General features: G+C 32.2%; 1 protein-coding gene across 1 annotated transcript; it reads right to left on the bottom strand.

Annotated features, from left to right (window-relative positions):
* Nucleotides 1-4,859: 4,859 nt before the first annotated feature.
* LOC101440259 (olfactory receptor 14C36-like) lies at nucleotides 4,860-5,438 on the bottom strand. Its single transcript, XM_004473020.5, has one exon. The coding sequence runs from the start codon at nucleotides 5,436-5,438 to the stop codon at nucleotides 4,860-4,862; it is 579 nt and encodes a 192-aa protein (XP_004473077.3).
* Nucleotides 5,439-13,460: the final 8,022 nt, after the last annotated feature.

Here is a 13,460-nt window from a genome sequence, read left to right as displayed (position 1 = left end):
GCTGGCCTTATATTATGAGTTAGGACATGTGCCTTCCTCTTGTATATTCTGGAAAATTTTCTGTAGAAGAAGAAATGGTATTATATCTTTTTTAATATTAAGTAGAGTTCACCCCTGAAGCCATTCAGGCCTGAAGTTTTCATTGCAAAGCCATTTTTAGCTACAAGTTTGATTTTTTAAATTACTTTAGAACTGCTTATGTTCTCTACTTCATCTTGAGTGATAACCAAGATGTGTCCATTTTTCTAAGTTTTGTTAATAAAAAAAAAAAAATCTTTGTTGCTGATTAGGGAAACTGATGATCCAAATAGACCCAGGATTTTCTTTGGGATATATGAAGGCAGGCATCATTTTACAGAGAAACAAATCCCAGTCCTCTTTGCAATTTGTGGCATATACCCTTTTTTCCCTGCAATACAGTGTCTATTCAGGGAATCCTACTATGTTTTGGACAAAATACCCCTTTGATATTTTCTAATATCACTGTTTCAGGACCACTTCTGTTATCAGGTGCCAAGATTTATAGCCATAAGATCATGACGCTGTTAGATATAAAAAATGAATAATTTGACTTTATAAGAAGTCATTCCTGTAAGGGTTGTTAAAAGTAAGAGAGATTCCAAGTGACTACCATTGTTACCATAATCATTCTATAAGGTTTGTTTCTTTGAAAATATGGTTAAATTGGTAGCTCCTAAAGAACATCTACATAGCTTAATATACTCTAGACATTTAGCCTTTGTACATGGAGTCACAGAACAAGATTCTATGTGTCTGTCTGCCTTGTCTTTTGCAGTGATTGCCATCTAAAGTTTGATACTAAATAGGATGGATTAACTTAATCAAAGTTAATTGATTTATAGGACATTTGTGCATAAAATACAGGACTCCTACATAACACCCTATTATTAACACCTTGCAATTTCTCTGATAATAATAAAAAATTATTTGAGTGAAACATCATGCAATAAGTGTTTAAATTATCATAAAATAAAAAATGGGATATTATGCAGCCATTAAAATACCAACTTAAAGACTGTATAGAAATAAGAAAATATGGAAACATTGGGACATGGTTAACATGTAACATTAATGAATAAGTAGAAAAAATAAAGCCTGGGAGAAATTTTTGAAAAATAAAAAGTGTGACTTGACCTCAAAGGACTTTATCAAGAGGGTGAAAAAGCAGCCAATTCAATGGGGAAAAAATATTTGGCAATCACATATCAGATATGAGTTTAATAGCCATGATATATAAAAAGATCATACAACTCAGCAATAAAAAGACAAACTACATGTTTGAAAAATGGGCCAAAGACTTGAAAAGACAAATGTCCAAAGAAGAAATACAAATTGCTAAGTACCACATAAAAAAATGTTCAACATCTTTAGCCATTAGGGAAATTCAAATAATCAAAACTACAATGAGGTATCATTTCAAACCTATTAGACTGGTCACTATTAAAAAGTCAGAAATCTCTAAAACGTTGGAGAGGATCAGGAGAGATAGAAGCACTTACTCACTGCTGGTGGGAATGTAGAATGGTACAGCCACTGTGGAAGTTTGGCAGTTACTAAGGAAGTTGAATATAGACCTGCCATTTAACCAAGCAATGCCGTTACTAGGTATGTACCCAGAAGAAGTGAGAGCAGTTACACAAACAGACATCTGCACACTGATGTTGATAATGGGTTCTTCACATTTGCCAGAAGTTGGAACAAATTCAGGTGTCCATTAACTGGTGAATGGATAACAAATTGTGTTGTATAAACATAGTGGAATATTATGCAATGGCATGAAGAAATGAAGTCTTGGATCATATGATGACATGGATGAACATGGAGAACATTATGTTGAGTTAAACAAGCCAGACACAAAAGGACAAAACTGAATGATTGCACTATTTAGAACTAAATGTACTGTGTAAACTCATGGAATTTATAATTAGTGAATAGGTCAGTAGAAAATAAAATGAGGGTAGATAATGGAAAGCTGAGGGATAATCTGTGCAGAATTGGTTTAAAGGTTGTTTGTGAATCTTTGGAAATGAATGGAAATGGTAAGAGCACATCATGGTATTTATGACTAGCAGAGCTATTATATGGGTATGACAGTGATCAAAAGGGAAAGTCTAAGGACATGTATATTAATAGAAGGAGAGCTGAAAAATGTAACAAGAGCTGTATAATATAGTGAAGCCTCATAAAATATGAATACAGATGATATTACATATTTAAGATTGCTTTACAAAATATAATACAAGAGAAGGAAACAATAGCAACTATATATGGAAGGAGAAGTATAGAGAGATTGAGAGGTGATGAGTTTTGTTTGTTTGTTTGTTTTTGTCTTTTTTATGATTATAATGAAAAATGAAAATACTCTAAATATGATTGAAATGTTGAGTGTACAACTATAAAATTATACCGAACAATGTTGATCGTACACTTTGGATGAATTTATACTTTATTAATATGTAACAATGAAACACATTCATTAAAAAACGAATGAAAACTATTGCACATAAGAAAAGATTGACTTAGTAAAAAATGTATATTATACATATATTATAAATATATATATTCCTTTAAAGATCTCATGCTTAAGGGACTTTGGTGGCACCCAAGGGAAAATCAGTGCAAATATGATTTTTGGATTACTTATATTTCCCAATCCTCAATTGTAAGCAGATATTGAATTCATAGCAACAGGGGAATGAAGATACAAAGGTCAATATGAAATATAGGATCTCTTGGATGACCTAAAATGTGTGTGAGTTTGAACAAAATCTCAAACCTTGAAGAAGACAGAAATACTAGGAAAATAAAAGCAAGAGTGTCTAGTTAATAGTATGAGTTTATGTAGATAAAAGCATTGATATTTTGTTCAGTAGTTCCTGGCTGGTAATTTTATAGTTTAAACCCCATCTGAAAGTTTTCATGGAAGCTGCTTTCTTCTTGAACAATACCAGCTTCTACTCTATTCCTAATTAGTGCTCAGACTAAATATTCCAGCACTGAAAACCTTCCACATGTTTCAATTTGACTTAGAGCTATGAATATAAGAAAAAGCTTTGGGGTTTTTACTATAATTGAAGTTAACAGTACCTGATGTACTTTCCAGTGTGCTTTGAAGACTTTCTCTTTCTTTGTTCTATCATTGAAGATAAGGTTTTAGGTCATTTTCCTGGTTTTTATTTTCGTTCCAGAGCTAATCCTTAATTTCAGACTAATTTCACATCTAGAGAGGATAACAACTTTCAAAACCAGCAATTTCCTTACAATATAATATTACAGAAAATCTTTGAGGGAAAAATATAATGATATGGTTAAAATCTGGACCTACACAAAGAAATGAAGAGCATCAGAAATGGTTAAAACATTAGTAAATATATGATAGGTTTTTCTTCTTCACTTATGTGTAAATCAATATATTATCACATGATGATAGACTGAGGTAAGTTAAAGATATTTAACATATGCTCTAATTTAATAAACAACATTAGTTAATTGTCAGTAAGAACATAAAATATACATAATCAATCCAAATGACGGCTGGCATGGAGGAAATAGAGAAAAAGGAATAGATGAAAAAAAAGGACATGCACAAAAACAGTACAATATATTTGATGCTTAAACACATCAGTAGTTTTGATTAATTTAAATAATAAAGCACCACAATTAAAAGGCAGAAAATCTGTGACAGGGTTAAAATGCAGACTCTGAGTCTATGCTGTCTTCAAGAAATTCACTTTAATATAAGGACTTAAAAAGGTCAAAATTAAAAAGATACATAAAGATATGCATGCCAGCACAACTTTTTAAAAGATGTAGTTTAGATTGATATCAGAAAATGCAGACTTTATGTCCTGTGATATATCAGTACTAGAATTAGCAGAAGTAGTGCCGATTCAGATGAGTGATAACAATGGCAATGATTTACAAAACTGAAACATGTAATATTTTAGAGATTTTTTTGAGAAAAATAAATATGTTTTGGAATTTTTTGCTTAAGACAGCAAACTATTTGTTAAGCATTAGAGAGTTCTGCTTATAACTCAAGGTTTTATATATTGATTATAGGCCCTAATATATGTCACATAAAAATATTCAGTGTAAATATATAATTACATCATTTCATCATCCTTATATATTGATAGACATATTGAGAAGTATTGTAATGTAGAAATAGCAAATGTTTATACCTTACTTTGTTTTCTAGTATGGAGAACTTACAACCTGCCAGCCCTTTTCATCCTAAACTTTCTAAACATACCAGTGATTTGCAAATTTTTAATTTTTTTGCATTGAACAAAAGTAATTTTTATTAAAAATTCTTCTGCATTATGAAATATAGGAAGATGTACCTTTGATTTCAATTACCAACCACATCTTCCTCAGATAGTTACATTTTCTTCTGAGCAAAATCATTAATGTTCTTTCATGACCAGCTTTCAGATGTTATATGTATTTTTGGAAAAATTTAACTCCTTGATGAATGAATGATTCTCTGTCTCTTCTAAGTATGAAAAAATATAAAAGAAAGTTAATGTATAGTTTATATTTTCTAGGACTCTGTAAGTTTAAAGGAGAATAAATGGAAACAGCACTACTTGGCCAAAAAGTCTGTTGCAGTGATGGTTCAGGTATAAAAGAATATTCATTTTTTGAAGGATAAATCTCAAAATAAAATATTTTTATGTTGTAACTATGCCAACACATATACAATCACTTTCCCTGAAATTTCAAGTCATATTTCTTGAAGTTAGAAATAGGCAAAAAGTTTAAATTTGAAGCATTTTCAACTCACTTCATTGAAGTGGGAATGTCTTGAAATAATTATACTATCATTTTCAAAGTTAGAGCTTTCTGTTCATAATTCTCTTCACAGCCTCCTTTATCTGCTTGTTTCTAAGACTATAGATAATAGGATTGAAGAAAGGAGGGACAATAGAATAGAACACAGAGGCGATCATGTCCTGAACTGTGGGAGAGTTGGAAGTTGGCTTCAAATACACAGCAGAATCTGAGCTGACAAAGAGAGTCACCACAAGGATGTGAGGGACACAGGTGGAAAAGGCCTTCACTTGTTTTCCACTGGTTGGAAACCTGAGCACACTTGACAGTATGCGGCTATAAGACATGATGATGAAGGCAAAGCAGCCTCCAACAACCAGCACTGCAGAGACAAGAATTAAAACTTCATTGCCTAACGTGTCAGAACAGGACAGCTTCAGTAGAGAGGGGATATCACAGAAGAACTTCTGCACCACATTGGACTGACAGAAGGGCAGCCGGAATGTGTTGCCAGTGTATACTCCAGAATAGACCAGACCACTGAGTGTGGAAGCCAGAGTCATCTGGACACAGACCCGTGGGTTCATGACCACAGGGTAGTGGAGGGGCTGGCAGATGGCCACATAGCGATTGAGAGCCATGATGGTGAGAAACAGCAACTCTATATAAGCAAACAAAATTACAAGGAAGAGCTGAGCTGCACATCCAGCCATGGAGATTGCTCTTTTGTCAAGCATGCCTTGGGGACAGTGACAGAAATGTAGCACATGTCCAAAACAGAGAGATTCCTAAGGAAGAAGTACATGGGGGTGTGAAGACTCTGACTGAGGGTGGTTACTGTGACAATGAGAAAGTTCCCCACCAGGGTCGCCAAGTACATCAGTAGGAATAGCATAGCATGTAAGACTCTGAGCTCCCACACATCAGAAAATCTTGTAAGCAGGAATTCAGTAACTGTGGTAGAGTTGGTCATTTTTAGGTAATTTGCTATGGATGTAGAGAACTGAAGGCAAATAATCCCTAAAAATCATGGAAAATGTATGGGAGGAAAATATTAGCATATGTACATTTATAGACTCATGTTTATCTCATTTCCTTCTCTGTATTATTTGGTAATAAAACATATTTAATAACAATATTGTCTTAAATTCTTTAGTCTTCCTGCCTCATACTTTATTTTCTGGAGTGTGTTATTAGTAAAATGTAAATTTTAAGAACTTTTACCCATATTTGGATACATTTCTATTATTTAGTAGCTAGAATTTAAGTATATTGGAGTCAAGGTTTGCCTATAGGTTTTACTGAGTTTATTTATAGTTTGTTGAACACAGCTAATTTCTATATATGAGATTCTTCAGAAATATTCTCAAAATGTTAGAATGTATTAGTTCATGATCAAACAGAATAAGAACAGTGATAGGAGGCTACTATTTTATCAACAATAGATTTTAGGTTTCTGCCTTGAATTTCCACATGGTCCTGTAGCAGAGTTGATATGTTCTGCATCCCAGGTTTGCCATTCCCCTGCTTTGTAGCACTGGGGAGAATCTCAGACATCTTTTAACCTAAATTTCCTTATCTATAAAATATGTATTAATACCTACTTTTTATATTTAACATTTGTAAAACTTTTCAAAAGGGAGGCATTAAAAATTGTAACTATGTTGAAAAATGTGTAAATAAGAAGTACAAATTATACATAATATGATTAAGCAAATGTCTCTACAGCATTTACATTTATTTCATTTTATGTCTACAGCGTGCTATTGTTTTTACAATGAAAATGAAAAAGAAAAGGAAAACCGAGTGTGTTACATTTACTATTCTTTTTTTCCACATAATATATGACAGTATCTAATCAGTATTAAAAGTATTGAACAGTTTTTGAAAAAATTGAAACCCATTTCCTTACCTATAGACTGTCAGTTCTCAGGGGGTTTCCTTGCTCAACAAACATTTCCTGGAATGGATAGAATATTACATGGGTGAGATTCTCCCTCAAAATGTAAATTCAAATTATGCATTGCAATGTCTGAAAAGACTTGAAAGAAGTATTCTTCAATCTGAAGCATTGGAAGAAATATTTTCTGCATTAATATATTCTTCATTAATTTATTCATTCACATATCCATTTAAGCTTTATTTATAATTAACCCAATCTTTGAAAATATTTTTGGATATGTTATATGCAAACACTGGTCTGGAAGCTGGAGGATGAATAATGAACAAATACTTACATGCTTATTAATGATACATTATGACAAATTCCAAGAATTATACTTGAACTATAAAGGATTATGTTCACATTTTATTTTATGTGAGGGATTCACTGATTAACTTTTAATAAGTGGAACAATCTTTGCATAAGTTGGCAAAGATAAAGTCATAGGGAAACATTCATGAAATTATTAATTGAATAGCAATACTATGCATAAAACAATATTTCCAGTTAGTAGACAGACAAAACCCCCATCACTAAATTTATTTAATTATACACTGAAATTATTCTGCATACTGAACCTCTGAACAAAACACAGTCACCCCCCATCCCTTCTGTATTGCTGGCATAGACTCCATCCATTTTTGTTATATGGTTATTCTTCACTTTTGTGACAATTCTCCTAAAGTTTCCAGAATGAAGTATTTTAATTCAGTACATTTAAAAGAAGACACTGGTGTTATTATATGAATACTTTTCCTATCTATATTTTCTATTCTAGTCCTATTAGTAATGTCTGTCAATAAATAAGTGAACAAGGCAGAAGAGAAGAGTGGGCGATTCATGCAATAAGGTAAAGGAGAAGGAAAAAATAAATATTACGAAAACACTCACAAGATAATATTGTTCTCTTATGCTCAATATGGAAGTCAGGATTTCTGGAACAGGTCCAAATCTACTTCAGGTGCAATCAAGCACGGGTGGGAAGATTTACCAGAAATACTGATAGTCTGAGAATAATCTGTTTTATAACAACTGCCGCTGTATTCAGTTCCTTATGGTATTAGGGAAGTTCCATGGGAGCAGAGTCCTTGGCATCAATATTGACATTGTCCAGAGGTAATTTGTGGATGATAATTGACTCCAAATAATGAGAGAATAGGACATAAATAAAATATGTGTATGAGTGCAACTTTTGTATATCAAGAAATATTATTGTATTTGAATCTATAAGATGAATTGGTGAATATTAATGAGGCAACGATTTAAACAGAAATAAAACTGAAATTCTAATATTATGATGCTTTATATACTGACTGTATTGTATTTACAACTCCAATTATAAATTTGGGTGTTTAAAAAATACTCTTTTGCATTGTCATTTTATTCAATATACTTTTAAGAAATATTAGTAGATGTATGAATTTGGAATCATTAGGTGTTACTATTGAAATGAACCATTTGTCATGAAGCAAAATCACTCTTAACATTTTGTTATACTTCTTGCCTTAAGGTCTACAGTTATTGAAAAGGATATGGCTATTCAGCAATACCAGATATCTTTTGGCTTGTGTTTTCATTATTTATATTTTTTCCATCTCTTTACATTTTATTTCCATCATATGTTCTCCTTTCATTTTAAATATCATTTCTTATAAAAAAAAATATAGGCTTAGATTGTGTGTTTTCTAACCTTGCTGATAACCCTTGTCCTTAAGTTGAATTGTTTAGGTTATTTATTTTAAATATAATCTCTGATTCATGCTGGGTTACTGTTTGTTTTCATTTTTATTGTTTGTTTGATTGAGTTTTAGTTTCCTAGCTGCTAAAACAAATATCATACAATGGGTTAGCTTGATAACAGGAATTTATTAACTCATGGTTTCAGAGTCTAGTAGGCTTGCTTCCTCCCACTTTCAGTGTCTTATGGCTAGCCAACAATCTTTGGATTCCCCATCACAGTGAAATACACATGGAAATGTTTCCACTCTTCTCCTCCAGGTGATGTTGACTTCCAGGTTCTCACTGCTCCCATGGCTTTTCTCTCTGTGGCCTTCTCTATAAGAGCTCCAATAATAGGATGAAAACCCATATTGATTCAGTTGGATACAGTTTAACTGAAATAGCCTAAAAAATGCCCTTATTTACAATGGGTTCAAACACAAAGGACTAGATTAAATCAAGACATGAATTTCTGAGGCAATTAAGTCCATGCTACCTCAATGTTGTGCGGTTTGACACTTGCCCCATCTCCTTTTTGCTCTATTTTTCCTAAGGGATTAATAAAACATATCTTACTTCATTGTTTTTCTACTCTAATAGCCATTTAGTCACAAACCATATATCTCATTTCAAATATTATTTAAAATTTCAATATTCATCTTCCAATAATTATTGTCTGCCTTAACTTTGTATTTTCAAAATGTCCAGAATGACAAATTCAATCTTCCTTGTGTATGTCATTCTTTGGTACATCCAGTGATTTAATCTGTTATGGCTTTCTTTTAATCTCCAGAATTTCTGTTAACATCTCACACCATAGGGCTGATGGCATTGCATTTTTCTGATTTTGTTCATTTGAATATATATTTATTTGTTTCTAAGTTCAATAACCTCATGAGGTATCCATTATTTTGACTTTTGTCATTGATTTCTATGACTATTTTTAAACTATATTAAAATAAAAATGAGGATTATATTTTATTTTGTATCTGACTGCATTTGCTCACCATATGTCTATCATAATATTCCGTTTGTTGTATCATTGTTTTCATTTATTGTTACTGGGATTATTTACCTATATGAATATTTCACTTATTATTTAACCATTCTCCTAATAATGGACATTTCATCTGTCTCTATTAGAAAAACAAACCTATAAAAATGGCTGTATCTGTCTTTTTTGGTTGACGTATATATACATTATTCTTGTGTATTTAGAAGATAAATGTCAGGGCCATAATTGAGACGTATGTTTTATTAGAAGAACTAAAAAGTTGTTTCCAAAGTGATGGCACCATTTCACTCTCCAACTCTCTCTCTATAAAAATCCCACATCCTCCATATGCATGTCAAAATATGTACCCAGATTCCTTAGAACTGTATCAAATGCAGGTGTGTAATGGTATCATCCATTGGTTTTAATCTTTAATGTCCAAGGCAATTATTATGTTGAGTACCTTTTCATAAGCTTATCAATTAGTTTTCTTTGTGAAATGCTTTTTCAATTCTTTGTTTTATTATCAGAGTTGTCATAGGAGTTCATCATATAGTGAATAAGAATCAGTTGTCAGATACATTATTATTAATGGCTTCTAATCCAATCTATGGCTTCATTTGTGGCTCTATTAATATGTCAATGAAAGGAAATTCGCAATTTTAATTAAGTACAATTTCATAGGGTTAGTGCCTTTATAATCATGATTCATAAATGCTTGCCTATTGCAAAGCAGGAAGACCCTCTCATATGTAGGATTTCTAGAAGCCTTGTTTACTATTTATTTTACTTTTGTTATGTTACCTTTATCAGTAAGCAAAAATATTTTCCAATCTTCCACCTCATATTAATATTTAAGAATTTGAGAGGTACGCAAATTGTTTTCAATATAGGTATCAACTCAATCCAGTAACTTTTATTGAAAGTGCCATTGTTTTGCCCCTTAAATTGACTTGCCTTGTTGTAAGGTAGGACAACGAATAAATGTGGGTCTATGTTTGCATTCTTGTTTTCTCCCATTGGTCTATTCATCAAACTTTTCATCAATACCACATGGCTTGATTGCCTTTACTCTATCGAAATTATGAATTTTGTCGATGTAATATATCTGAATTTATTATTCTTCAAAATTCTCATAGATTTTTTGATAATTGGTTTTTCTACATAAATTTTAGGAATAGCTATATTTTAGAAATTATAAATACACAGAAATCTACTGACATGATTAATCTATCATTGGATTGATTAGCTTGTTTGGTAAGAATTAATATCTTAAAAATGCAGAATTTTCTTATATATGAATTAGATATCTCTCCTTGCTCAGGTTTTGTTTAATTTTTCACCATGATATATTCTAGTGCTCCTTAATAAAATGTGCACAGTTACCATTAGATTCATTATTATATATTTGATAAGGTTCGGTGTTATTTTTAGTAATATTTTATTTTTTATATTTTAGTAATATTTTTATTTTATTTTTATTTATAGTTGTGGAAGGTAGTATATAAACATAATTACTTTCATAAATTTATGTCACTGAAACTAGAAAACTTATAGAATTTCAAGGATCTGTCCTGGCCCAGAAAAAAATCAAGAAAAAAAAAGAAATTTGTCAGAATCAACTATGTCAGAACTCTGAAATATAGTCAGTTGTTTACAGCAATGAAACTAAGATTGAATAAAACAAAGAAATTTAAACTATTTCAAGAGAAATTTTTCCAATTTAGCTTAGATAACCACACCACCCTATGAAGAAAAACTTGGTCTTGAGGATGGTAGACCATATTCCTTAGGTTTTTACCTGTTGTGGGAGGGAGAAGAGCATATTTTGAATGAATGGATTCATGTTAATCTGTGTTGGCCTGTGGTATTGCTAAAGAATTATAGTGGTGTCCTTTCTTTTGTGTCACCTAAGATTTCTCTCAGTGCAAAAAGTGACTGTGCATATGACATTTCTTAAGATAACTGAAAGACTAGTTAAGAAACCTTGGCAACCAGAGAGGAAAAATAAAATTGTGGCAAATAATAGTCTTCTTGAAAGATATCTAGGAAGAAATCTGGGGATTTAGTTACTTTGGGGAATAAAGGCTTTGTAAAACATCAGATGCATGACAGAGGATCTAAAAAGACACAGGCATGTCCCAGGAAAGACGTGAAAAAACAGAATACCCTATACTTTTACTTCTGGCAAACTCACAAGAAGTAAAGGCTAAAGCAGTGTTGTAAAGAACTTGGCTAAGAATTGCAGAACTGCCCCAACTGAGAGCTAATTTGAAAATATCAAGAGGGATTTCTCTTTTTCCTTTTTCTCTTTTCCCCCTGGCTCCAGGTATTTAAAAGAATTTTGCCATGCTACTAGCTGGCCACAAACTAAAGAAGGAGAGATATCAAAGTCCTCACACACAAAAAATAGACTGTACAACAAAAACAGTGAATCCTAATATAAACTATGGACTATAATTAATGGTATAACTTTAATAATATTGTTTAATCAATTGTATCAAATGCACACTAATGAAAAATATTAATAATAGGGAAAATAGTGTGCATGAGGATGGAATAGGGGATATTTGTGTTTTCCATGTTATTTTTCTGTAAATTTTCAAGCTCTTTAAAAAAAAGTGATGTCACCAAGATGTATAGTAAGGTATACTACTGAACATCTCACCTTGGAAATAGTGAAGAAAAGGAAGATATTTTTTTTGCAAAAATAATGGAATATGATCAAGCCTAGAGAACAACTCAACAAGTTCTGATTTAGTAAAACAAAATGTAAAATTGGTTAGAGACCCTCAGGAAGAATTCATCCTTTTGTGTTCTTCTACCAACTCACAAAATTGCATGGCAGTCTGTGTGATTCAAGGTAGTGGTTTGGTGGCACAGCTGTATTCAAATTCAGGTCTCTGAGCCCTGATTAAACCATGGTATCTGCTCGGGGACTTGCATATCCAATATGGGTCCCTGTAGCCAAATTGACTCATGTGGGTGGCTGTGTTTTCTGCACACATTCCAGTTAGGGTTTCTCAGACCTGAATAGTGATTCACCTATATGAAATATTGGGTGAGTTTGTTAACAATCCTCAACTGCCTCCATGGAAGAATGACTCAGGGTGTAGGTCTGTGTTCTTGTTCTTAGAAGTTACAAGGTGGGCAAAAAAGCAATGAATTAAGGAGGCCTGAGTCAATGAGTAGACATAGTACTGAAAGCTGGAGTGAAAATACAATCCACAGAGCAGTATGTGGATATGAGCTGACTGCAGCACCCAGGTATTAAAAATGAACTGTAATTAAAGCAAAAAAAAAAAAAAAAAAGCAACTCATAGACCACAGAAGAGAAGTTGGTGAAATGAAATTCTTCCTTGGGTGGGAAACTGTCGCACTTCTGGGGGAATTTTTGAAGGTTACTATGCAGGCCTAGGAAAGCAGGACAAATTGGGGAAAGTTTTGAATAAGAACCTCAACACAGAACCAATCTACAATATAGCCTTAGGTAAGAATGAATATCTACAATTGTAACAATTTCCACACTAATGAAAGATGTTAATGTGGAAAGTTGTGGGAGAGATACAGGTGGGACAATGGGAATCCACTATATTTTTTTATATAACATTTATGTATTCTAAAGCTTCTTTTAAAAAGTTTAAGTGAATACCTGACAACGAGAATTAGCAAATCAAAAGAATCAAATAACATGACTTCAAAAATTTCACAAGACATATGAATAAATAGGAGGAGATGGTCATTCAAAGGAACAAAATAAAATGACAGGAAGTTTAGACTTGGAACAACAAATCACTGATACTAATTCTTCTCTCCTATATAAGTTCAATGAACTGAAAGAAAGAATGGATAAAGAACTAAAGGAAAATAAGATAATTTTCAACAGAGAAATGATAGAAATTTTTAAAAAGAGCCAAAATGAACTATACTGTAGGAAAAACACAATAACAGAGAGGAAAAATACACTAGTTTCAAGAGCAGAATTGAACAGACATCAGAAAGCTCAGT

Source organism: Dasypus novemcinctus, chromosome 22 (assembly GCF_030445035.2).
Source record: "Dasypus novemcinctus isolate mDasNov1 chromosome 22, mDasNov1.1.hap2, whole genome shotgun sequence".
NCBI classification, from domain to species: domain Eukaryota; kingdom Metazoa; phylum Chordata; class Mammalia; order Cingulata; family Dasypodidae; genus Dasypus; species Dasypus novemcinctus.
This window is presented reverse-complemented; position numbering and strand designations above follow the sequence as displayed.